Source organism: Ornithodoros turicata, chromosome 5 (assembly GCF_037126465.1).
Source record: "Ornithodoros turicata isolate Travis chromosome 5, ASM3712646v1, whole genome shotgun sequence".
Lineage (NCBI taxonomy): Eukaryota > Metazoa > Arthropoda > Arachnida > Ixodida > Argasidae > Ornithodoros > Ornithodoros turicata.
Genome location: NC_088205.1, coordinates 28,995,336 through 29,023,209, shown reverse-complemented (window position 1 = coordinate 29,023,209; position 27,874 = coordinate 28,995,336). Strand labels below are relative to the sequence as shown.

The 27,874-nt window shown below is 45.7% G+C and overlaps 1 protein-coding gene across 1 annotated transcript; it reads right to left on the bottom strand.

Annotated features, from left to right (window-relative positions):
- Window positions 1–11,892: 11,892 nt before the first annotated feature.
- On the bottom strand, window positions 11,893–24,369 carry LOC135395449 (solute carrier organic anion transporter family member 4A1-like). The gene is made up of 13 exons (XM_064626647.1): window positions 24,316–24,369; window positions 22,316–22,567; window positions 21,540–21,824; window positions 20,119–20,324; window positions 19,964–20,063; window positions 18,009–18,130; window positions 17,784–17,945; window positions 17,233–17,322; window positions 16,988–17,180; window positions 12,680–12,842; window positions 12,399–12,595; window positions 12,283–12,347; window positions 11,893–12,236 (listed from the first exon to the last, which is right to left on the bottom strand). Exons 2-13 carry the CDS (start codon window positions 22,555–22,557, stop codon window positions 11,917–11,919), a joined length of 2,145 nt encoding a protein of 714 aa, XP_064482717.1. The 5' UTR covers window positions 22,558–22,567; window positions 24,316–24,369; the 3' UTR covers window positions 11,893–11,916.
- Window positions 24,370–27,874: the final 3,505 nt, after the last annotated feature.

Genomic DNA, 27,874 nt, shown 5'->3' with positions numbered 1-27,874 from the left:
AGATGCAATGTTACGCAACCAGATTGAATGTACATAGCGCACACCTTTAAAGGTGTGAAAAAGTTTACAGTGTAGCACCCTGCTTACCGCATATTTTCAATCTCTGTTTTGAGCACGGAGTGTACCCAGCTGAAATGCAGATAGCCAAACCTTGTCTGATACATAAAGGGGGGGGGGGGGCACGCAGGTCATGTCCAACTACCGACCGATAAGCATTTTACCGGTACTGTCTAAGGTGTTTGAAAAAATAATATATAGAAGAATGATCACTTTTGTTGATCGTCATTCTATCTTAACGCCAGCACAATATGGGTATCGAAAATTAAAATCCACTGAAACAGCGCTTTTAAAAGTGAAGGAAATAGTAGCGAAAGGAATTGAGAACAAGCAGTTCACACTAGGGGTTATAGCCGATTATTCCAAAGCCTTCGACTCGATAGATCACACAATTTTACTAAGTAAGCTTTCTTCCTACGGCATACGCGGACTTCCTTTAATGCTGTTAACGTCATATCTTAGCTGTAGGCTACAGTGCGTAGTTATAAAAGACAAGAAGTCATCTTTCAAGCCCGTGAAATCCGGAGTTCCAAAAGGCAGCTTGTTGGGCCCCCTTCTCTTTAACCTATACGTAAATGATATTGTAGACGTGTGCTCAGAGACAAAGTTCGTAATGTATGCGGACGACACCAGCCTGTTCTTCACGGGTAGGGACATCAGAGATGTTGTTGAGAAAGCTAATGCAGTACTTCTAAAGCTCTCTGAATGGTCAGATACAAACCGTCTGCGGCTTAATCCAGCCAAAACCAAGGCAATCATTTTCAGATCTCGCAACCGAAGCTTCCAATTAACAAATGATATACTTTTATGTGGCGAAAAAGTTGAAGTAGTTGAAAAGGTTAAACTCCTAGGAGTGTATTTTTCCGCCTTTCTAACTTGGGATGCTCACATTCAACATGTTCGGGCGAAGGCGTGCTCCAGTCTTGGACTAATAGTTAAGTACAAATTCATCTTACCAGACAACATTTTGACATTGTTATATCGTACGCTAATTGAACCGCATTTCAACTATTGTCTTCTTGTTTAGGGCACATCCTCAAAACACTCACTCTCCAAACTCTTACTGGTTCAGAAAAAATTCTTAAGGCTTTTAGAAAACTTACCTTATAGACATACAACGTTAGGCTTGTTCACAAAACATTATATACCAAAAATTCACAACTTGTATAACTACAGACTTGCTCTAGGATATAAGAAAGCCATTAGAGAAAATGACAACGGGTTTCTAGACATGGCAAATTTGAAATCCGTGAGCCACGTCTACAGCTACCGCAATCCTTGTAAATACTCCTTTCTTCAATGTAGGACTTCCTATGGCTTTCAAACTTTGCAGTACAATCTAAGTAAGCTGTTAAATACTTTTGACAATGACCTTACCAAAATATCCAAGTGTGAATTGTTAGGCTATTTTTGTGCATTAGAATAATGTTTTTGGCCGCTTCTTTTCATGTTGAGCCGAATGCAGTACTTTCTACTTCTTGCTTTACTCATTAAACTTTTTAGTTGCAGTGCGAAAACTTTTTGAGTTGATTAAGTAACGAGAGTGTATGTTACAAATCATTATACTTATCATGTTTGTATTATCAAGCATTATCAGTGTTACGTATTGTGCTTTCTGCTGTATATATGCATTGTCTTTGCTGATGTCGGGTGACTGAGGCCTCTGTCAAGTCCTTTAGAGACTTTTTTGCCTCAGCCTCCCCTTCACTTGTTTTCTGTGAAGAAATAAATGAAATGAAAAAAAAAAAAAAAAACGGACCTTAGTCCATCACTCAAGGACTGAAACCGAAGCGAATATCAGTTCGGTTACGGTTCAGTGTCAGAACTCTGAAAGCGGTGACAGTTACGTGGTTCGCCGTTTTAATGCTTGTGGTTACCGGTAACCAAACAGTTGAACCGGTACTTTTTCGGTTTTCTCTAGGATGTATCCGCAGGCCGCGTGGATGTCGCAAAATGAGCTACAAGTGCCTACGGGTAAAAATGAACATATAAGTCTAGGGAAATTTTATTCGAGAAGCTTAACCGGCTCTTTGCATGGCTATAACCTTGCCCTTTTTTATAGATAAACAAGCCCCCTCCCCCATTAGCAGGACGGCACTGCAAGTATATATTAGCGAAAACGTTTTGAACTGTTTCCCCTTTACTTTGAGAAGTGTAGCCATTATATGACGAAGAGATCTAGTTCAACAGAAGCAGGTTCAACACCACTAATCACAGTTGTAAAGCAATACAAATATCGCATCCAAAGTTGATCGCGTTCACGCTTGAACAGATTCTTGTGATCCGGTAACTGAAATCACATGATTCGGTTCAGGATACGGTTTCAGTTAATTGCGAATGGTGAATTGCAGATAGGATCTCGACATGCTGGCTGGGACACTATGGGTCTGGCAGACATGCATATGTCTGAAAGCGTCTGACGAAAACCCAGGAAAAAATCCGGATAGCACAGCCGGCTCCGGGACTCGAACCCGGTACCTCCCAGGCTCGACAAGGTATGGGGGAACTTAATTGTTTTGTAAGGACGGCGTGGTATCAAATCAAGTACCTTGTGCTGTGTACCAATACGAGATGCGCTCGTGTCACGCACTGCATATGCTTATGCCATACCATACCATAGCACGACAAAACAAAATAAACAGTATCCCTATCAAGTATGCCCCGACAAAACGAGTACAGCAGTCGATATTGTACATTACAAACCAATATACACGTCGAAAAGATATATACACGAGTCAATACGAACACCTTGTCGTCACATGTCCCAATGCGGCGTCCCGCTGTTTTAGGGAATGTGGGCAGCGCGCCAAGCGGACGTTTCACCGGTGAGAGGAGGAAAGGGCGAGGAGGCTCAGCGGACAGCCGCCCCATAGGGATTTGGGAAAGTGGCCTGGTCGCCCTGTTATTATGTAGGTCGTGATCCAGAGTCCCAAGCATGGAGGGGTGTTGAAACTCGTATGTGGAGAAAAAAGAGGAGCTGGTGGCCAGCTCACCTGCATGGACTTTTAGCTTCTTCTTTTAGTTAAGCTAGCGTGGGCACGCTCACTTGTTCGGATTAAAGCGAATGCTTGGACCCGCGTTGAGTCCTTCTGTTCTTCACAAGGGGTGTTGGAAAAAATTGGGGGGGGGGTTATTATTATATAGTTACGTCGTTACAGCTAGACGTGTGTCTAAAGCTGAAATCGCAACGGCACCCACTGGTAGGAGGCACACAGGTAAAAAAAAGTTAGGTGGGTGGCACTGAACATTGTGGGAGTATTAAGGGTGTCTGAATAAATCACTGCCAGACAGCATTGGTTGTTTGAGACCGCAATCAGTCGGTGACTGTTCGTGTCGTTACATTTGTCGCTACGCGCCACACCCGTAGATTTGGGCGCTAACCTGCTCCGAAAGTCACTAATAAATCTGGTGATAAAGTCGCTACAACGGCAACACTGCACGGCACAACGTTTCACGCTTCAAGCTTCATATTTGGAGAAGGGCCCCTTGATAACGCGGTCCGCGTCTTTGAACGCGCGGCCGATAACAAGGTCGTCGGGGCAGTACCGCTTGCGGTGCTGTTCCGGGAAGATCTTTTCTTGATCTTTCACGCTTCAAGCTTCAAGAGTAGCAAAGAAGTATTACCGTTCGACCACTGATCTCTATGTATAAAGGCTGGATAGCGGATGGGTGAGGGTATCGCGGGAAAGGGTACGCCAACCGGCCGCCATATTGCGGTGCTCAAAAGAGACATTACAGCCCATTGGAATGCATGTAAGCTGTGACAAGTTTTGCTGTTTGTGAGCGCTTCCCTTGCTGCTTCGCTAAAATTTTGCCACGGATCGCTGCAGAAATCCCTCGTGATTGGATTCCTTACGTTTTTTGTGTGAAATCCCGCCACATACATGTTATTTCCTGTCTATTTTGTACTCGTGTGAGGTCGTGTCGTTCCAATTTTGTACTTTGAACTTCGAGTATGTGATTTGCTGGTTTTGTGTGATGTTGTATTTGTTGTGTTACGTTTCTTTTGTCGTCTGTCAGTGTGTGCAGCGTGTTGCTTCTCGTGTTTCTCCCATTTCCTTTCTGCTCGGGGGTGTGGAATGCCAGGGAATGTTTGGCACGTTTGTTAATGTAACCACCTTAATATGCTTGGGTATAAACATTATGCTTTGCACAGGAAGTTTAGATAGACTAGCTATGACACGAAATGCCGAACGGAACTAAAACACTTCCAAAGGACTAGAATGATATTACGTGATATAAAGGCTATATGACGGTAAAAACATATCGACTAGAAATATGCGCACTGGGGAAGTAAATGGCGGTAAAGACAGTTCAAAATGACTAGAGGTAGAGTGAATAAGTCATAAAAAGGCTAAGTACCAAGGTCTTGTGGTGAACGCTCCAACATTAAAGTATCACAAGTCCAGTTCCAACAGCAAGTTTGAAGCAGTCAACCAGGTAAGTGGCCAGAGTGCATTACTGGTTGTTGAATATGATCAACATTGACAATTTCTTTCGCAAATGAGGCCTGGCTGTCACCTTCTCTGTATATTCCTTGGAAAGGTGGCACAGTCCGATACTGCTGTAGCACTGGGAAACTTCTTTGATCAGACGGATCACATTGTTTTCAGTTGGGCTGCATTCAAACATATATTGTCGCAACCTTAAGCAGGGAGAATAAAGAGTAGACATTCGAGTTTGAAAAATTATTTATTGTCTCTAAGTAAAGTAAACATGCTGGAACCCAGCAAAGAGACATGTGGCTGGTGTGTTTGTATGTCCCACTAATACGAGTTTGTATGTTAGGCAAAATTTTCATGCAATACTTTTTCTTTATATGCTTTTGCCCATCTTAGTACTGTCCTATCCAATATGGAGTGGCTTTTAACTGCATATGGATGAATAATTCAGGAGTGTTTTCATATATTGGACTAGTTGCAGCTTTAAGGTGCCCTTAATGCAGTACTGATTCCAATCATCAACCATCGCTTGAAACTCTCAACTAGGGAACATGATTCATAGAGGCTAGACTTTCATGCAAATACACACTTTCAACCAGAGTTCGAGGAAACTCATTACTGTAACTAAGTTCCTTTTTTGGTAACTTATAACTTAATTCTCTACTTTTGCGCCGTGGTAACTTTCAGAGGAACTCATTTCTTTTTCAGGTAACTTTGCCAAAGTAACTTAAGCTAAGTTCCAAGTTACTTTTAATTCGCTTTTCACTCACGTCCACTTGTTTTCTTGCTTTCTCTCCGATTCTTCCATGGCAATTTATGTCATAAAACGTGATGTTCAGTCAATGACAGTATTCTGTTCAGGAAGTAAGAACCGCTGCTATTGAAATGAAGCTGAACCATTGTGTGCCCACAGGGACAACAACAACAACTTTATTTTCGGCCTTGGAGAGTGGGGAGTTTCATCGCAACAGGCGATACTCTACCCCATTGCTGGGTGGAATGGGGGAATAAAATAACGAGCCCCTTCACAATAACGATCGAAGTCCGATGGTGTCCAGAAATGTCAGAAGAGCTTTGAGCGCAGAGCGTTGCTGGGCTGGATTGGGCCAGGGACCAAGCAATTTCGGTAGGGAGAAAGGGCGAGAGTCCAGCTGACGAAGAGACTCGGAGAGTGTGGTTCGGGAAGGTTCGTAGTGAGGGCAATGAAGAAGAATGTGCTCCAGATCCTCAAGAGCACCACAGTGGCAGCAGGTGGGAGAATCAATTTGTCTCAAGTGGTAACGCCACTGAGCTGTAAAGGCCACATCGAGGCGCATGCGGTGGATTAATGCAGCATCCTGACGAGATGTGTTTCGTGGCATGCGAAAAGCGAGCGTGGGATCAACTCTGTTCAACATAGAGGGGGGAAGAATGTCGGTTGTCCGTTGGCGGGACGCCAGGGGTGTCACTAGACGTCGCAGAATTGAACGGCGGTCTCCTCTGAGCAGAACAATGCGGGTCCGGTTCCGATACGAGAGTGCTGCTTCTGCGGCGCTGTCGGCCTGCTCGTTCCCCACGACACCACAATGGGCTGGAACCCACAGGGAATAAGATGCAAAGCGTTCGCATTGTTGGACATAAACGAAAACTCAACGCAGGCAACTCAGGGTCGAACTCAACTGCTCACACGCGCTGCACCTGTGTCGTGCTATTTTGTGTCCGAAGTTCACTCACAGTTGGATGAGAGCATTGGATGGCTATGACGTAAGCCCGCTTGGAAGGCTTATATCCAGCCGTCACGCCCTGCTATTTTTGTCTGATAACTGCGCCCCCGTTGTACTGAATACGGTAAAAAGCCGATGTGTTTACCATAGTGAGAGATCATGAGAACGGTTTCCTGCAGAGTACTCGGAATTCGCGAAAAACGCTTCATGGTCCCTTTAACACGATACAGCGGGCGTAATGTATTTGCGCAAAGTGCGCGTGCCCTGCTCGTGCACTTGGACGCCTTCGCAACGGTTTCACTTATCACCAAGGATTTGGTTAAGTGCGGTAGCGACAAATTGAAGGATATAATTGTTCTATAGGTAGTGGATTTAATTTTCGCCGTGGCTACGCAAGGAAAGATAAATCTGTAAGATGACGATGGGCACTGTGAAAACTTGTGATACTGGCTTTTCCACCACCGGTGAAGAAACAATGTTGCAAGATGATCTACAACGTCTCTCCCACAACCATGAGGCATCGCGCCACACGTTAGACAGGCAAGTGGTACCAGCTGCCGTGAAACAAAAAACTACGGCTAACTGCACAGAAAAACCGTCGCGATTAATCTGCGCGGAGATACGAAAGGCAGAAACACATGAAGCAACTGTCGATCACATTGACATGAAATTACTTCGAGAAGCGGCATACCGTGCGCGGCGACGTACTCTCCCTCGCCTGCCAAAGTCTAGAGACGACGTACACAAAAAATTGGCATCGTCTGCATCTTTAACAACAACTAACAGGGGAGAAAGCTTCGTACTGGCGAACGACAGCAGCATAGGAGTGGTTGTCCTTTCATACGCATCAAATGTTTCGTTTCTTTGCACCCTGGACAAGATTTTCATGGACGGACCATTCAGATCGTGCACCATTCAGTACTTCAAGCAACTCTTCCCAATCCATGTCCTCCGGAATGGTATTTACGTCCCGCTCGTGTTCAGCTTGCTGCCATCGAAAGAAGAAACATGCTCTTTGGGGGTGGCGCAGTTGGTCAAGCAGGCGGCAGCGGAGGCGGGTAAGGCTTTTGAACCAGCAATAGCTGTTGTCGACTTTGAGACAGCCATTCACAACGCAGTAACATTCTCGTGGCCAAGTGCTAACAGTAGAGGATGCCGATTTCACCTAGGCCATGCATGGTGGCGCAAAATCCAGAAACTATAGGGCTGTCACCGTCTTTCAAGCCTGGGAATTTCGAAGTGGGTTTATGGCTTAAACAGGTGGCTTGCCATACCTTCGACCATCGAAAGTTACAGGCTGTCTTGTGTTTGATATGTGCTCGGACGCTCAGCGGGAAGAAAAGCTCCGGCTATTGGCGTATTCCATTGGGAGAGCAGGTCTTTCCCCGCGCTGGGTGGGGTTTGAGTGCGTGCTTCCGACGGGGTCAAACGGGTTTGCTTCGTCAACGGAATGCTAATACTCGTACAAGGTGCGAATCGCGCGCTCCGCAGAGCGCGTGACCCCGTGCCAAGTGCCCGAATCTCGCCAGTTCCTTGGCGGGATAAAGTGAGGCGCTTCCCGCGTTTCACGTCATCTGACGTCAGAAAACGTCATAAACTGAACGTCATGGAGACATCCGGTGGCTAGTGATTACTGATTGGTTCCCATGAGGATGAATTCGTTTTCTGAGCGATGATTGGCCGTTTTCAAATTTGTTCACGAGCGCTCAAACAGGCGACAGCGTGGCGGCTGTGCCGGTTGGAACCGGCGTCCACGGAGTCGCCGGCGTCCGTTTCGTACGGCTCGTGTTGTGTAGCGGTTGGGTTGGCCTATGAGTTCTGATTTTTCCTGGTTAAAAACGCAAGCTGCATCATGTGAGTGTCCTCGAACAGTCACAGCTGCCAGGGAAGATGCGCGCAACATTTCTGCTCTGCTTCTTGGTGTAGAAACAGTTCGAGCATCCGAACGCCTCGTACCCGATACCCGGTCAACGACTGCCGACAGGTAAGTCATTTGCCATTGCTTGTTGCCTTACAACACCGCATTCACTTCGTGTACTGTGAATAAGTTGCTTAACAGTTACCGTAAATCGGGACCGGAATACGCTGTGACCGAGACAGACAGCGTAGCTTTGCAGATACGATGGTAGGTATTTCTTTTCGTGAAACAATATCAACTAAATGTTATGATTAAATACCCGCTCACGTCGTACTGTATGAAGGTATGACGCTACTGTAAGTCTGATTCTCGGTGATTTTGCTCGACACGTTTCGCCCGACGTTGACTTAGTATCTGTTCTGTACGTAGCGCCAAAGCTAAGTTTGTCAGGCAATTCAGCCTGAATATTATCATTGTGAAGTATCGCAATAAAAGGTATTTTTTGTACTAAGGTCGCTCATCACACCCCATGGCTGCGAGCTTCTCACAACCCTACCACCGTTCTTATTTTTCGCGTTCAAGCACCTTCTTTCTATTTACATTGCAACTTTCACATGCATGGCTGTATATCTGATACCAATTTTTTTCATCTTGCAGCCACTGAGCTCCAGTCCCTAGTAGCAGTCCTTGCAAGAGGCAGTCCGACGTTATCAGGCTTCTTCAAGCAAATTCCAGAGCAATATTAATGTCATGTTGTTTTCGTTACCACAGTCATGCTGTGCAAGCCTTGCTTGCATAACCGTATGTCGCACAATAAAATACTTCATGTGAAAAAAAAAACAACAACCAAGGCTCCGTCGTATTCCTGTAACTCCCACTGCATTCCGACAAACGCGAACCAAAAAAAATAGTGAACAAAAAGAAACAACAAATGGGGAAAGACGGGAAGCAGAGCAGAGAGGAGGAAAGTAGTGAGAGAGAAACGGGTGACACGTCATTTACGTCATTCGCGGCATAATCAAAAAAGAAGAAGAAAAAAAGGGTGGCTAGTCCTCAGTCATTAGTCCAGCTCCGGAGGTCACGTGAGTTTTCAGCTACAATAGATTTCTACTACAGCTTGGCGCCCCTGCCCGTGCTTTCCCGGGTTTGCTTTGGCGACGTGGGTCAAAAGCTATTCCTCTTTGGAGCAAACATTTTGCTCCTGCTCCGCCAACGAAACATTCAACGTCTACCCCGATTCTGCCAATGGAATACTTTTTGTCCCGTACAGGGGCAGAACTCTGACCCAGCTCTGCGAATGGCGTGCCCCATATATTTATGGACTATCTTGTCGATGAGTACATATCAAAGACGGCTCTGGCTTTCCTCCGGAAATGTGGGCTGAGATGACTGACAACATGCGGAATACCGCCAACGCCTGCTAGTCGTTCCACAGTCGCTTCAATGGGTGCTTCTACAGTCCACATCCAGACGTCTTTTGATTATTGAGCGTCCTGTTGGACTTTCAGGTGGAGACACACCTGAAGATAAGTAGTTCGGAAAGTGGCACCTGTATCCGAGACGTTGACACAGCCAAGAATTTTGAGCGCAAAGATAAAAGACTATTGTCAGGGATCCATCAGTCAAATCGAGTTCGCCCGCGGCGTAGCAAGCTATGCTCTAACAAGAGACATATGATACTACCGTCTTTCGTGTTTAGCCGCTTCCCCGCTTTAATAAAGTTTAGTCGACCTTCAGTGTACTGCAATTCTCATTAGTGTAGAACTTCAGTGTAGAAGTTCAGTAAACTTCAGAAGAAGTAGAACTTCAGTGTTCGTGTAGAAGTTCAGAACATGCATTAGAAATGAGATGCACGTCACGAGGAAACATATATTAAAGGTGCTCGCTTATTTGCTTAACACGCTGTTATCTTATCAAAGGGACCGTTACAGGCGACAGTATACATCAAGTTATTAAACAAGAAAGCACTGCACAATTGCAATTTCAAACCCAGCATAATTCCTTAGAAGTACTTGCCCGGCAAGCGCGTTCCACACGATATATACATGAAAGACGTAGCATCTAAGAAGAACTCTTGGAAATGTGTACTCTAGCTGTGTATCGGGAACGGCTTTTCGGATTACTCGGATTACTACGTGGCAAACTTGGGCAAACTTTAACAATGTATTCAAGTAAGTACAATTTCGGTTTAGATACTTCACGCCAAGGCAGGCAAAGGCAAAGACAAGGCATCCGCGAAGGGCAGATGTCGATGTTGCGATCGATGTCGCGATGTGATCGAAGCTGCATTCGCAGTTTTACAACAAAGGGAGTCACACGCGTAGAAAATCTACACGTCGAACACCCAAACTCGTCGGGCTGTGATATCCCCACAAGCAAGTGAGGCAGCCACGGGAGGGGTCATGTGATTTCGGGAACCAATGGGAAAAACCGAGGCTTTCGTACCGCTCGCGTGGAGCGTGATGCGGAAGTTTATTCCGAAATGATTCAGATACACCTGCCAAACGGGCTAATTTAGTGCCACATGGGCGTGAAGTGCACTCCAATCAAGAGAATGTCACTTTCATTACGTGGTTGCTACATGGCTGACTGGCTGACTTAAGCGATGATGGCAATTACGATAGGAAGTGCGTCAAAACGTTTAGGTGCGCGCCACAATACCTTCCTCAGAATGTTTTTCTTTGACTTAGAAACACTTCCTGCAAATCTTCCAAAATAAGAGAAATTCGGCTCAAACATGTGCCACAACAAAGATGACCGCCGTCGGATCGCCGAGACAGCGAAGTTTTCAACACTGATAACTGTATATTAAAACCAAATGAACACGCTACCAAAAACACTTGTTTAAAAATATTGTGATGTCGGGGCCCTCGTATTTAGTCAATGGTTTTGCCTGTACCGCAAAGCCTGCCGTCGAGGTTACGCACTCGGTTCGCCGAAGAGAAGTGAAGGGAGTTTGGGGAACTCACTATATCCTTCATGCACTTTCCGCCAAGTGTCACTAAAAGATGCCGTGTGACAGCACACGAATGACACAAAGTGCAAGTGTCACTCATTGAAAGTTCGTCTGTGCGACGGTTGTATAAATCGCAACCTACGACACAGTTTTTTTCCTCCATACTGTGACATGTAGTACATCGTGCGCGTGTGCAATGAATCATGTCTATCAAAATGTCACAACCCCTTTAAATGTGTAAACTACAACAGCAAGTATTACATAAATTATCTGGTAGTGTCAGTGTAGTTATATGCACCACTTATTGGACACAGTAAGATGAACGAAGGTTGCGCAGATGCAAATCTCGAGCTTAAACGCCGTGTTACCCCTCCCGGAACGTGTTTCAGCTTCTCGTTCTCTAGAAATTTGCGCAGATGCAACTCGCGTTTCAGTCAAAGACGAAGTTCATAGCGAAAAACAAAACAATTTTGCGCATGCACATCCATTACTCTGCTCCATTACTGCTTAGTTGCGCAATTGCATTGTCCACGACAATATTTTGTGGAGTACGCGTACGACGCGAATACAACTACTGGTGAATAGAGGGTTGGAGTTTTATTCGCCCGCCAAATGGATTGGGTAAGGCTGATGTAAAGCTAAAAAGAAAAAAGAAAAAGGCGAGAAGCTGCCGAGTGATGGCAGAAGGCAATGATGAAGGAATTGATGTTTGGGTGGCAACTGTTACGTTACGTGAAACGAGGAGTTTTGCACCAGGTCGGCCATATTCCCAACAATGGTTTAAAAAAAAGTACATCCATGAACCACAGGGTAGTAATAGCGCAAGTAAAGCCTCCCATGCGTGGCAATTGCGTTAATGCAAGCGAAAACCAGTGATATTGTGTACCCATTTAATATATTTCAATAGAGAGATAGAACGGATGCGCGTCGAAGTCGATCGCGACGACCCTGAGACAGAGGCACCACAGCGGAACTCGAGTCGTATTCGACAGATCCTCCGGCCGGCACATCTTTGTCAGCTTCGGGTGTCGTGAATATAAGGGCGTTCGTGAAGAACAATACTGAGAGTGTTTTCAACACAATGGTGGCAGTGAACAGGTTCCGAGCCATCACTTCGTTGTCGTGCACCGCGCATGCGCCCGCCTTCTCGCACACAGAGTTCCAAAGAATGCAGCTATTGTCGATGCCGTAACCAAACACCGCGGATGCCGGAAACGCACCTGCGTCAATTCGGTCAGTCAAGCTTCTACGTTTTATTTAACGAACCTAAGAAAATCACGGCCGTCCACTGGAATCCCAGTGCTATGCCTTTCAAGTCTTGGTCCACACATCTGGAAGAAACAAGGTTCCTACACAATGCTCAGAATGTTGGCAGCGCTTACCGTATAGTCGCCGACAATCCCGGAGTGTAGGTGAGAAACGTAGCGAACATATAAAGGATCATTCCCACGATGTAGCTGGGAAGAATATCGCACTGCTGGTGACACTTCTTGCGATCCGCTTGGACTCGCTCCGTGGTGCCCGTGTTCACTATGAATGACTCACCCTCATGGTTGATACATTCGCAGTCCGTATACACCTGCGCCAGAAAGGCGAACAAAAAAGTGACGTAAAACGAGTGTCTTTCCTGCAAACATACGAGTGCCATCGGAAGTCTACTTGCTTTAAAGCTTTCGAAAATATAGTCCCTTCGGCAGCCAGCGAAACAGGGCGAAAAGTACGTGCTCTTGTCTTTGCCACAGACTGGGTTGTAGTTCTCTATTGGACATCCACAGTAGGCGTTGCATGACTGGTCGAATTTTGTCGTCACATTGTTGACAAGAAACCTGAGAGAAGTGACGTTAATGCAACGGCGTGCGAGGAAGTGGCCATTTTACTCACAGCTTTCCATAATGTCATAGGCCGTCAATGGCGGTGGCGGTGCAGAGACTATATGACACACTACAGAATGAATCGCGGGAATCGCCACGTTGACAAAAAGGAAGAGAATACTCTGCACAAAATGCTCTTGCACAAAGGTAATTTGATGATCCAAAGAGCACAAAAAAAAAAAATAATCTAAGCGTGCTTTACGGCGTTCAAATGTTGCAGAAATGACACAATCCCCAGTATATGAGCGCAGTTGAACTGAACTCCTCTTCAGATGCCGGGGTTCTACGTATCCGCCTAGCTCGTAGCCTTTCGAGCCCAGTGATCACATTCTCATTAAAGTGGTCACGGTCACGCTTCATAGTTTTACGTACTATATGGAATTATGGAAGCCAAATTGTGTATTACATGCGGCTCCTACATGTGATCGCCATATTATGTACAACCAGCAAATGATAAAGTGAGTGCGCGTAGACACCCATGTCCATTTAGTCTCACGCGGTAAGACGAAGACAACCCTTCGACAATGAGCTCAAAACTCGCGCAGCCACACCTTCGGGATTGTTTACAACTCTGTAGAAGACTGGTTTGTTGTTCAAGCGTCCCACTATTCTTCCCTTGAAATGCAGTTTCCTGCCGGTCACGTCTAGTGTACACTCTTAATCTGGTAACCGTAAACGTTACGTATAAAAAGCCGTAACTTCTAGCATAAAAGGTACTCTTTTCTCTTCGAAAGGTTACAGTCCTATATTGCGGTTACAACGAGTGGCGGGAAAGGTTACAGCCCATTTTTAGAGGTGACGACTACATTCCGAAACAGCGTCACTTGTAAATTCGGTGTTCCCTGGAAATAAAGGCAACGGTGACAACTTCTAAAAACAGCCCGCGTGACTTGTCCGAGCGCTCGCGCTGCACGTGAGTCTTTATCTTTCTTCAACTGAGGTGCGTTGTCATGTGAAGTGAGCCGTGCGAACAAGTCGAGAACAACGGACGCGGTCGGTTGCGTTGCATTTAAATTCTTAGCGATCATTTGGGGTTCGAACTCCGACTTGCTGCTTGTGATAACCCGGTATTCCTGCGGTACCTTCGCGCCGAAGCAGGTAAGCTGACAGCTTGCGGCTAGTGGACGCCCACGTCGTTGAAACTTGCTTACTGTTTCAAGCGGCCATGCTGTTTCAGAATACGGACATCCATGGGGTACGCCGCGGGAGGTGCACTGATGGACACCGCGACTGCCCAGAGTATATATGGGAGACCAACGAAGCGGGTATGCCGAAAAGAATATTGTGCTGCTACTGCGAGCATACTCCGGGAAAGCACTCTGGACTTTGTGAAATAGATGCGTTAAAAAAAAAAAAGCTTGCCGCAAATCACCAATCACTAGTCCATGGGTATCTCGACTGCGAAGGCCGTAATGGCGTTTTCTTGGTTAGATTTCAGGTAATAAAAACGACAGGATGGACAGTGCGCGGTGCTAACTGTTTTGAAACAAATTTCGCATGAAAGTGTTATTATAAGTACGTCGCTAATAAGTAATCCAAAAGAAAATGGAATCGATAGGGGAGCGCTGAAGTCGAGGAACGCGTAAGTCACAACATAGACAGTAAGAGTTGCAATTTTTATGCAGTAAATTTCATGGTATTAGTGTGTGCACAGTTTCTTGCTTTGCTTGTACTCCATATACGTCTGAGCCACAATGTTATCCCACTCAAAGTACAGCGTCCAGAGCTATAATGCTCTGTTTGAAAAGTCGCACGGAAAGAAAAACAGCTTCTTTGAAACAATAGGAAACTAATGCTTCTTTTGGTACCAGTGTGGTGTATTCACAAATGCAGCTACAGTTACTTTTATTAATGTGCCTTGCCATGACTGAGAAAAACACGAACTCTAATACTATCATATTGAGTAAAGTATTTTTGTTTGCCAAATAGGTTCACTGCCAAGAAATGTTTCACAGCAAGAACAGCCTTGTAGTTCCAGTCAGCTAACCAAAACAGCTCAGCCTGATTTGGACTGTACGTATTTATGAATGTGGTGTATATTATTATCGTGAAGGGCTGCATTTTGACATTACTGAATGCATCTGAATGTATCTATCCTGATTTATATACCTTGTAAGCATTCAAAAATACATATTTCTGGCACTAACCTTGACTTGATTGTACTGTTTTTTCTCTCCACACACATACAGTGTTCTCTCTCATATGTTGCCCGCCATTTCCCTGTTATAACCAGCACCCACAATAAAGGATTAAACTTAAATAATAAATTATGAGGTAAATTTGGCCACAAGTCACTACCCTGGTTAGGGGTTACAACAAAACATATAAAAGGCATATGTACTCTTAATTTATAGGTAACCGCGATATTTTCCCAGGGAACCCTGTAGACTTCTAGCTTAAAGGAACCAAAGGCAACTGTGTAGACTTATAGATAAAGGCATATTTTTGTCCAATTTTTTACCTTTATATTAAGGTTACCAAAATAAGAGTGTAGGCTCAGCTAAGGGTACCGCATTGCATTGGCTTAATTCTACAGTTTATTGCCTGTAAACTCAACGCAACAGGTTTTAACATATTTAATTTGTTAGCAAAATTGCGATGCAAATTCTCGGACCGACGTCTGGTGGGAAATAATGCAGTCTATCAAGCAGCAGAGATCTACGTCCCTAAGAATGATTTTCTGCTCCTGATGGCTACGTATTACGTAGCAGACTTTCCGTTTTACGCCCGGTGTTATACGCGTGCAATGTAGTTTTGCCGCCATACTCGACGAGCAGTGCGAGGATGGTGGCAACACTGCAAGTAGCTTTCCATTTCGATTTTCCAAAAACTACAAGTGCAGTTGGGAGGAAAATTGTGACGTAAGAGTCGCGAAAGGTGTGGCTGTCGAACAGATAAATTTTCTGACGTTGCACGCCTACTGCTTTACGGTACCCTTAAGGGAGTACACAGGGAGACAAAAAAATAAATAAATAAAATAAATGAATAAATAATCCGATTCAGACATCTGATGTGTCATTTTACCGCATAGTGCGAAAGGTTTTGATGTGCGCAATTTGATTACCAAAAAAAAAACAAGAAAGAAAGAAAGAAAACTCACATAAACATGGTTCCCCGCGTTCACCCAGGGGAGCAGGAGCAGGAGTGTCGTTGGGAGGAACCCGAGAGGTCTGCCTGCCTGATTAGGCGGCATGTTTCTCGGGAAGGGAAAGGTGGTGGAGAGGAGGAGAGGAAAGGGTGAAGTGGAAGACCGAGCGGAATCCGCTTGGGGGGAGGATAGCTGCGTCCATGGGCCGACTTCAGGGGAACTGTGCCGGCATACGCCTATTACACATCTGAGGGAAACCCAGGAAGAACCCCAGACGGCACAGCCGGCCCGCGGATTCGAACCGCGGACCTCCCAGTCTCCAAGCGCACGCGTTACCGCTGCGCCACCGGAGCTGGTCGCGTTCACCCTAAACTTGCCATCCGGGCATAACGAGAAGGTATGATGCCACGAGACCGATGACGTTACAGGGGCAACTCGTTCTAGTTAGCTAGGTCAATGGGGGTCAGCGCCCTGTCCCTTTGCCGCTGTAAACCAGTTGTGCCAGTTCGCACGGAGAATTGGGGATAGAAGGAGCGGCCGAATAATGACCGAGCCAGGAGCAATGCTTTTTCAGAACCCCGAACAGCCGAGTCGCAGTCTCGCAGACATTCCTCTGGACAAATCAGCGAGCGTGGCCCCTGTAGCGTCAGCGCGAGATCCCAGGCAGATCCCAGGCTGGTACTGCTCTCCACCGCCGTGGCGCTCGGTTGCTTTTTGCGGCGTGCTTTAAATTGAATTTCTGCGATAATTATGACTCTGTGGTGTGAATTACTTCTCATGGTGATCTTACTGACCTACTTTACATTTTTGTAGAAAGAAAACAGACTCCTGTGCTACTTTAAGTCTCGCAGCACCCGCGTGTCGTTGCCACTCCCAGGGATCGCTCTCGACTTATTGTATATACTATCAACAAAAGCTGGCCACGGCGCCAGTCCGTTTCCTTGTTTGGCGCGGAAGCTACTATTTGAACGGCGTTACACCATTCTAGTTTTTATGTTAAGTGAACACAAACCTGCTGGACGTATGGTTGAGACCAAAAAACGAGAGATTCGGGCAGTGGAAGAGGAAAATAAAGCTGGTGAACCACGGAATGACGGAAGATATAAGACACATGCGGATGATGCCTTCTATGCTCAAGTTGTACTTGTTGACGCACAGGCCGCCTAAAAGGATGCCTGCGCACGCACTAGGCACGGCTACGCAACCTGAAACACATACATGTCGGGAGGAGTCTAACAGGATGAACCCTATTCTTACCTAAAACCTTGGAGATGACAGAAGTGGTCAATCCAAGTTGCGACTCAAATACCTTGGTGATGAATGTCGCGAGTCCCGTTATGATCATAGCTGCATTGTGAGAAAGAAGCAACGGATAAACAGCATACAACCTTGGTTTAAGGCCGTGACTTCAGCTACGTTCGTCGAAAGGGTGCGCCATGACGACGTTAGCACAAGACAAGTTCTTCATCGTCTGCGTTTAAAGCATCTCTTTGGGCTTGAAGAGTTCCGAAACAAGGAAGAGAGGGAGACAAGGAGGCAAAGAAGAACGGCGCCAGACATGGTTCTCGTTTCGTTCCGGAACCCCTCCAACTCAAAGGTTTACGCAGCGAGCTTACGCGACATGTGCGTATTACTTGGAAAATGCATGGGAATCTCTTTTTCTTCGTGGGTCGCTCAATTCTTATTTGACACGAATTCAGCCAGGCGAAGATTTTGCCCGACTTTTATGTGCGTTTCCCCGCAAATCGGTCGCTTTTGCTACGAATTTTTCAGGTACGACACAAGACCGGGTTCGATAGAGATCTTACTTTCTGTGGTTCCCGCGAGGCAGATAAAGACGAATGTTGGGTTACGCAGCAGCAGTACCACATTTGAAGGCAAATGCTTGATGTCATTGTTCGTATGTTTCAGGGACTTGGACTTATTGGTTACGGCGTCGCATCTTTCCTCCAGTTGGGCCCACATTCGGCCTAATGAAGTACATGCAACATTGGAGTGTGTCACCGAAAGAATGTATGAGAAACTGCACTTACACGGGAGCTGTTTGGGTAGAAGGCTGATTGGTAAGGCAACGATGAACGATAGAGCGGAGCCTATTAGGTACCCGAGCCACCATGCACCCACCCAGACCTTGCTGTCCGCTGTGAGACCATGCCTGGAATGTAAAATCCCATTCTGCATAATAGTGCGATAGTAGTAAACGGAGTTGTGGAACATGTCCACCGCTTCGGCGCATTATATAGGCTTCAAAATGTCAGATAGAACGTCGAGAAAGCAGGCGAGCCGATGGTGGCGAACATAACCGTGTTCGTCTTTTTACGTCATTCTAGGGTGTTTTCAGTATGGTTGTTCAAAATGATGCTCAGTGACTTTGCCTACATCCAGGAACCCACCGTTAACAAGGTCCTTTGAAATAAAGTTCCAATTTCTACGTATTGTAATCATACCGTCAAAACCACAACATGTGTCGTCTTAAAAAAAAAAATCTTCAGTGTGGTGTCCATCTAGACACGCAACTGACACGCGCAGCTGATGTTTCCACAACCGCAATAACTTTCACAAGCTATTATTCGTTTTACATTTCTCATCATGATATATAACTTACTCGCTGCATCGTCACTGAGGATTCAGCTCTATATTTCCTACACTCTAAATCGTTTCACACCTTTAAAGGTGTAAAATAGGTGTATTAACAATGATCACACCCCTTTCACACCCTACAACTTTGTTTTGGAAGTTTCTGAGGGTGTAACAATGGTGTACTACACCCTGATATGAAATATGGTAATAAGTGTGTCGCCTGGGTGTAAGAAGGGAGTTTGTTTATTTTAGTTCACATGAGCAAAAGTAAATATATGCAACAACAGGAAACGGGAAGTTACATTACAAAAGTGCATGGCGTGGATTTACAACATGTCTACCACATTTAGTAATGTACGCAGATTCAGAAGATCTGTTGAGATATAATGCTTAAATTTCTTAAAACACATTGCTCGTCATTGCAAGACAGACCAAATACATGATAGTGCTCATCATACTCACCTGTAGTTAATGTTTGTATGAGAAAAATGGTATCAGAGATAATAACATATATGCCTGTATAATCTCAACGAACGCGGGTAAGTCCTCCTCGGAAGATACTTTGGCAACAACACAGCCAACAGCAAACGTGTTATCATTATCAATTCCACTTTTCACATAGACTACAGATTCTGCGTAAATATCACGGTCATGAATGTAGCTCTGAATTGCTTCTGGTGCATGTTGAAGCAGTATCTCTTTGGGACCATCAGTAGATGTGGCCTTTCTGGCTGCGACCACACGTACATTTGATAAAATTGATGTCTTCTTGCTAATGAAAGGGTTATGTTCTTAAAATGTCGAGTTTTTCTAGCAACATCTTTAAAATGCTGGTGTCTCCCTTCGAAACGCGTACACCATACAGCTAGCAGAGGACCAAACATCCTGATGAGTCGAGGATAATAAGCCATGTAATGCATTTTAGAAGGGTTAGATATTTGTGGGTACAACACTGCAAAGCATTGAAGAAACGAATAAATGCAACGTTCTAAGTAATGAACGTGCATATGGGGGAGGTGCCTTCTCATGAGAAGGTCTACAATTTTACGAAAAGCCATATACAGCTGCCATGCTTCATTGCCATGCACAGCTGCCACGCCACACATGATTTTCTTTATGTCGGCTCTGCATGTTTACACACATATTTAATTACCTTGATGTACATACATATATGGACCTCAATGTGATTATATGCAATATGCTGGTAATTGTGAATACACAGTTACCAGCATATTGCCACGAACCCAGCAGTTTTATTCGGCGTTGCACCCTTTACACCCCAATTGCCATGAGGGTGTTAAAATACACCTTAGAAGGTGTGCGCCATGAACATTTTGATTTACACCCTTTAAGGTGTAAAACGATTTAGAGTGTAGTGATTAACTGAATCCTTGCACTATGAGCTTACTTGGACGCATCGACAGCCCAGTCGGTGTAGATATTCAGAATGTATCCACAGAGTACGAACCCAGAAGCCGTGCCCAGCAGCGACGTGGCATGATAGATAGCTGCAAGTCAAATGCAATACTCTAGGCATACTTGCAGTTATGAGGTCCCGCTTACCAATATATCTGGTGGATAAAGTAGTAGGAAGATTCTCATCCAGGTAGGTCAGTGCTAGAGTGTACATGGGAGAGGACCCGGCACCCATAATCAGGTGACCCAACCAGAAAACGTAACGGTAGGTGCGCAAGTTGCCTCTTGCAGATGCACAGATTGCAGCGTCTTGGTGCTGTGCTGGACAAAGGTCATCCTCAGATAAGCTATGCCTGCAACAATAAACGGGACTAATCTTTTTTTCTGTTCTTGCTGAATCCTTCCAGTGTCCGCTGCGATGGACCCTGTTTGTAAGCAAATGACGTCATAGTGTTCGACAGCGCCACCAATTTGGTAGAGTTGAACTACGCTCAAAGCTATAGGGGGCGAACAAGGTCGTGCCCGAAAGTCATGGCCTTGAGGGGATTACGATGGTCCGTGAAAGGGACACGACCTCCCGTCCTACTTTTCTTTCAGTCGGAGGCAGCGAACAAATGCCCATTCGTGGAACCGCCCAGTCCTCCCCTTCGGATTTGTTTCGGTTTCAGTCCGTCTGCCAACGTCATGACGTTTCTCGGGTAAAGGTCTATTGACGACCATATGTCGGCTACAAAGTCTGACAGCTAAGAACACTACCGGAGTTATGATTACCATGATCTTGAACTCAGGCTGTAGCTTCTGTCCAAAAGCCACAATCCCATTATCGAGCTATGTTCCAGGAGAGAGACAGGAGGAGCTAGTACGTATTCTAAAGCGAGATCAAGAGTGCTTGTTAATGCTCACACCGCGACAGTGTGATATCGATGGAGCGACAAGAAAGCGTCTCGGACGATATACGCTATGCAAGTAGGTCAGCCTTTTGGGCAGCCCCTCTAGCTTTTCCCTTTCCCGTCGCGCACGTAGAACGGTCTCATTGGATCGCTCTCAAATAAGATACCACAACAGCTGCACGTGAGGTCCACGTTGTTTCGTCCTTTTCACCATAGCGTTGTGGGCTCGTCTGCCAATGCCCCCTTATTGCTGTTTTCTCAGTGGACATATGCTTTGTCACGTGCTTTCTTCCAACCTTTTCTTTCTCTCATTCGCAGAGACACGCTTGCATAGCGTATTCCCTTGAACCTCTTTAGTAAAAACTAGAAAACTCGCCCTGTCGTAGCGAATTCAAGGTATGTTGCGCTCGGCGAACCGATGACTATCAGAAACTGGGTGTCAATACACAGCAGGAGGCACTTGAGGTCGCTGCTATCAGGTTTGTCCAAGGTTCGTGCCGAACCCATCATACATTGCCGCCAATTATCTGGAAATGCGTTCTGGCCGATCCACATGTTTTGAGTCTACTGTATCATTGCTAGAGGGACCTGTCGGACACTTGGAATAAAATGGGTACACGTAACTTGAAACTGTTACTTTATGAGTTACCGAGGTTTTGCGAGACTTTTTGCACGTACCTGTAGCGTGGTGCCATAAAATGTGGAATAGTGAGCACCATGGTGCCAATCCCAATAACGATGGTAGCCATGGCTAGATATGTGGGCTTGCTCCGCTTCGACGCTACAAGAGTGACAATGGGAGCAGAGATGCAGGATGCCATATAGTACATCGAAATCGCAGAACCGGTCTCAAAGCTCTTGAGCTGGAAACGCCGCTCAATAGTCGGCAACACCATGTAAACCGTCCCGTTAACAACGAGCCCTTGCAGGAACACCATGCAACACAGAACAAGCAGCACGTACCTGCAATGAAAAGTATGTGCCGTGGTGCGATATCAAGTCATCAGAAGACCTAGTGTTCAAGTCATCAGAAGACCTACAGCGCTAGGGCAAAACGAACTCTATACGTGTTTCCGCAATCGTACTTCTGGATACCTTATAGGTCTTGAAGAAACGCTACGGCTGGTTCTATTGCTTATCGGTTAACATTTATTGCTCGTTTATTGTTGGTACTCTGCAAGATTGACGAGTTATTTCGGCTGGTTTACTGTTATTGAACGAATATATTCATCCGATCATTTATCTATGTGACTATTCAGAAGGCATGGTTCCATGTAGTCGCAGTCAAGACCTATACAGTATGCATTCAGCATTGGCGTTACTGGCATGGAACTCTTGCTTTCATTCGCGGATCTATTGGCTCACGACATTGGATAGCTGGTCCCACAACAGGAAATCCCCTAACGCATCCTACGCGCGTGAGTAGAAAGAACGTGAACCATTATGGTACGTACCGCGGATGCTCGAACCTCTCGAGGAAAGCTGGTCGAAAGCCGCACCATCCGCACCGAATGTCCTGTTCATTCTGAGGCTGCGTAATGAAGGGCAGATGACTGAGAGACACTTTCCTCTTGGGCTGAGGAATGGGAGGAGCACCGGGCGGAGGCTTGCACACGTCCTCGTAGTTGCCGCAAGAAGACAAGCTGCTGTGACTCTCAGCCTTCCGGTCGACCACTTCGTTATGGGGCCAGCTCATAGTGAATGGCCTAAGAGAAAACTGTGAACGTTTCAACCACCATCTGGGCAATAGCACACAAACCTACGCCTATCGAATAAGCACGTCACTGAACGACTCCGTAGATTTCATATGTTATTTTACAACCATCGTGATACGCTAGCAACGCAAGTGGGGAACATTGTGAGAGTAGGGAGTAATGAATTGTCGGAGCAATGGACTTTTGGATGAGGCCCGTTTCCACCAAGGTGAGCAGATAATGTGCTTTTTCATTTCACCATACCCACAGTCTGTGAACACACATGGAATCCAGAGCGAACATCACGAGGTTGCGATGGCAATAACCCTAAAGTGACTTTGCTGAAGAACTGGAAACTCCGGGACAGAACGCACAGATAAAATGAATAAACGACCGGAAGGTGCCCTACATGTTAGAAGTTCAGCGCCACGACTTTTTCACTGAAGCTCAATTGTTAACACCTTTGTTGAGCCGGTCGAAATTCGCACTATCGTCACTGCTGTATTATCATGGACCAGCATGTTAAAGGGAGACTTCGGAACAAAATCAGGTACACGCTTCTCTTACTTTTACGATTATTCGCATGTTTCAAACTCGGTTACGAACACCTCGGTTGAAAACGGCGCTAATGTCACAAAAATGATTTTTGAAATGTGAGGAGCGGTGCCTCTGAGCCGCCGCTGTAAGGACGTGTTGCAAGCAAGAATGAGTGGCCATTCTGCGTCAGTGGGTATGCGTCTGCTTGGTCTTTGCTTGTGTACGTTCAACGCCTTATAGTTTTCTCGGTCTCTCTCTAACTTTTTTTTTTAGTTATGGGTGAAAAGAGAGGTGGTGTATAAAAACTTGCGACAACAAACAGTCTTCTACGTCGGATTTTGCCTATTTTCGTTTCCCGAAAGATGAAAAGCTTAGCCGTGAGTGGGAGGCAGCGCTCTGGAAGACTGGAATGAAGTGGACTGATTCGACACAGTAGAATATGTTCCAACCATTTCGAATCTCAGATGTTCGACATCAGAGCACGTCTGATGCACGAGCTATGGGTCTCCGAAGAACGAAAGTGTTGGTGAGTCACGCTGTTCCTACACTCTTCCCGGCTGCTCCTATACCAACTCAACGTGGCACATATGCAAAAATGATGACTCGAAGAGGTATAGAGTATACAAGGTCGCGCTCGTATCACCTTTGATAATCTACACAAGTCTGAGAGAACTAAAAATATATAGATGAGGCTCTGAAGGAACACTCGTCATACGCGGCGAACACCCGCGCAATACGGGCGTTGCTATTCGCGTACACCCGCGGCTCCGAAGAAACTTCGTCGCACTCGTACGAGTCCGATGAAAAGCATACATGATCGTAATGGCCTGCACCCATAACGGAACGCTGCTACTAAACCGCTATGACCGTCTGCGACACACGAGTCTTACGTTGCTTCGCATACCCGGTGGAATCATGCGCCGGCATCGTGCGGGCGCTCTGAAAAGGGGAAATTTCGGTCGCCTCCTTGTTTTCGATTTAGATTAACTGATATTTCCACATAATACATTGCGTAACACCATGCGCGTAAACCATGCCCATAGCCAGTATTTGGGGTCCAATGTGCCGAGAGTGTGGTGCAACAATTTTTTTTTTTTCAAAGATCGTTTCGAAGTCGAACCTCAACAAAACTTGACTTGTTTTACGAGATAAAGCAAGCCAGGTTTTATTTGTCCGCTTCGATAGACGCAGGGAGGGGTTCTTAAAAAATAAATGTACAGTACCTACTGCAGTTCGGTGGTTCACACTTGCTGTCTCGCTTGAACGCTAGCGCGCGCACGTGCTGTCTTTTCTTTCTTGGATCACGAGAGACGATCGTTTTCGATCTACTGTATACTGGTAGCGCCTAAACCTTGATGCACTGATATAACTGCTCACAACTCAAGGTCTAATAAGGCGGGAAGCATTGCCTGTAGTGACGTCTAATTAAGCTAATTTGCATAGTTAAACTTTTAATGCATTTATTTTAATGCATTAAAACAAAAATCCTTAATTGCCAAGCAAATGCAGGATTTTTCTTACTGAATTTGAGAGCCTATGGCCATAACACTATTCCAATCAGAATCACGGTGTTTTTCACAAGCTTTCGACAAAAATTTGACAGCGAAAATCAGTCTCTGGGCGAAGCACGCTCGCTGATATTTAGGTTTGCGAAACTGTTGGCTCCGTCCAAATACCCTCCCTCTTGTGCAAGAAGAAAAATCACGCCACAATCACACATTTCGCCTTTACCAAGGTGTCTGTCATCAACCGCCAGCCACTGATAATGACGGGCTGTGCGACAAGGCCTTCGATCGGAATAAAACTGCGTCGCCGCTTTTCGCTTGACCTCGATAAAGGCGGAACCAATAGTTCCACAAACGCTAATTTCACCGGGCATTCTTCGCCCAGCGATTGAGTTTCGGCTGTCAAATTTTTGTCGAAATCCTGTGAAACACATCCCGATTTTGATTAGAATAGTGTGCTATGGCCATAGGCTTCCAAATTGAGGAAGAAAAATGCTGTCTTTCCTTGCGAATTTTTCGACGTTTAAGGTGGACTCACTTCTGGGAAATTTTTGTTCACAGGGTTCTCGTAAACCTTTTTAAGGTCTGAAGCGATCCAATGATTTAGCGAATTAAACTTTGTCAAAATGTTGAATACACGGGAGTTTATGGAAAACGCAACAAAATCGCTTCTCTCGGCACGCACAGCCGCGATGTCTGGGCCGAAATGATGTCATTCCCTACAGCAACAGCAGATTGATTGCAATCAACAAATTCGACAAACTTACTACAGTTTTCCAGATCCCTGCGTAAGAAAATAATGGTTTTGTCGTATATGCTAGCATGTTCTTCAGCTTACGCCGATTGCATCACTTCAACAAAAAAAAAACAATTTTCCGACGTTGCCGCCATTTCTCGCCGGAAGCGAACGTAAACTCGATCGCATGTGTCCGCCTTAATTATGCAAATTAGTTTGATTAATGCGGAACACGAATACAAATGGTCTCAATCTGTGGCAAAAGTCTGTATGAGTGTATTCCAAGTAGCTTTATAATTTTGCGAAATAGAACCTATATTTAGGAATTCAATGACATCCTCTCGTGGAACACGATCTATAGACAAAGCGCTGGGGAAACGGTGTATCCCTAGAGAGTAGGACGCTCGTCTCTACATAAGCCCTAAAGAAAAACAAACAGGGGCATGGCTTTAGTATGCCGCGTATACTGACATATATAACTACACGTCTGTGCGGTGCGAGAAACATGGAACGAGGTTGTATATACAGTCGTCATTTGTTGGGCGCTAAATCACGGTACTCGATAGATTCGACAAAATCGGCGGAATCGTACACGGCAAGCATAGGGGAATTATTTAAGAAGTGCTACATTTGTGGCGGCTGCATCGCAAGTCCGGAGACGACGTCGGAGACCAAACGTGACGGGCATGAAATCAAGGAAGGCATTGTTCCTGCTTCGACGAGTCTAGTTCTGGTCGTTTGTGTCTTAGCGTCGTTTTTGTCTGTGGCCAGACTCAGCATTTTTCAGTATGGAGTTCCTGCACCAGCTCGCCTGCATTTATGCCACATTATCAGCCCAGCTGGAAATCGCCGGCGAGCACGATGGTCATAAGTGAGTGATCTGGCCGATACTAGGGCTGTCGACTGTGAGGTAGTAGCACATGTTGAGGCTGCACTGCGTTGACAAAACAAATCCCGCGCCCGAATACGCGGTGTAGACCGGAAAAAAGAAAGAAGACGGAAAACAACAACAACGGAGCTTCTCAGTAAAATGCCCTTCTCCCACATGTCCCACCATTCCCCAAACCGGGGAAGGGCAAACGGCGTATTTGCATTACCCTTTTCATACTGTGATGCTTTACACAACGTGTTAAGTGCACAACCTACATGACGCATTCACCACAACGCGTGCATACTCAAGAAGTAATTTCTCTTCCGTCATGTCCGTACATCTCCCGGGACTTACAAAATTCGGAACTCTGATGACCAGCTGCATGGCCCTCCTAGAGTGGAAAACCTCCGGACTTCATCGTCAGAATATAAGTTGTTTTTGTTGCATGGCTGAGCGGATAAAAGCGTCCGCACGTTCGTGGCAGGCAAGGTCGTGCTGAAGACTGCTCTCACTGAAGTCGTCCCAGGACGCATAATAACACCTGTCCCCCGGTCCATCCAACCGTGCTCCCTTCATCTGTTCACGTCTGTACGCCGCTCATAGTCACAGTTGCTTCGCGGCGCGAACACGAAATAAAAACAAGCAAACAAACGGTTACTCAGGATACCATAGAAGCGAACCGGAGGACTGCGTCGCTCTACTGGCCCGAATTTCAGCTTTCTATGGAATAGTGTGTCTCCCTTAAAAAGAGAGAGAGTCATGTCTCCATCCTGTACGTGGACTTCCCTGCCTGAGTTTTGAGTCCAGCAACTCTATAGATCGGCGTAACCACAGGCGTCTTTCCAAGGCCGCAACACAGGAAGAGCACTGCACGGGCGGCATTCTTAAGCCCAGGCCCGGCCCGAGCCCGACCTTCCTTTGTTTTACCACCGGCGCTGTTTACCAGTCACTTTGAGAACGAATACCAAAGCGTCTCTTCCGGCTGTTTCTAATCTTCCGTCGCCCCGAATCAAGAGGATGAACACGAAATTGACAGCCGGATAGCTGATCCAAAGAGCGCATTGGTGCACTGCTCCGAGCAAGTATGTAAACCGAAACCAATTAATTAGTCTGAAAAATCACTAAGTGTCGATAAATCTTTTTTCTTGGAATATATTTCGCTGAAGGTCCCGATGCGTAAAACAGAGGTTCCGTAAGCGTGCGAAGTAAAAGCTAAAAGTTAGCATGTTTATTTAATTAGCGAGCGTATGCAAATGAGCCGCACACTACTCAGTTCATGGCCGATGTCCCAAGGATCACTACCAAAAAGAAATTTCTTCGATGGCGCCACCTGTTTACGAATTATCCAACCGGGGGATTTAGCTGGGACTCCCTGTACATCTTTTCATGCGCTTTTATCATGTGCACGTGTTAAACGGACGAAGACGAGTGAGCAACGGATGCATACTGAGTTCGCACTTCCATGCATTGCGCCTTGCATGCTCTCGAGTGGTATTCAAGGCATGGAAGACAGGGAAGAGTAAAAAAAAAAAACACCCATGTCACCGCATGATAGTAATAGCCGTTACCGGAATTCAATGCAGGCCGATAATTTCGTTTTCATTTCTGTTTCCAGTAATGGCGGAAAGTGGTGTCCGTTTTCGTAACCGTTACCAGCAATAAAAATATAC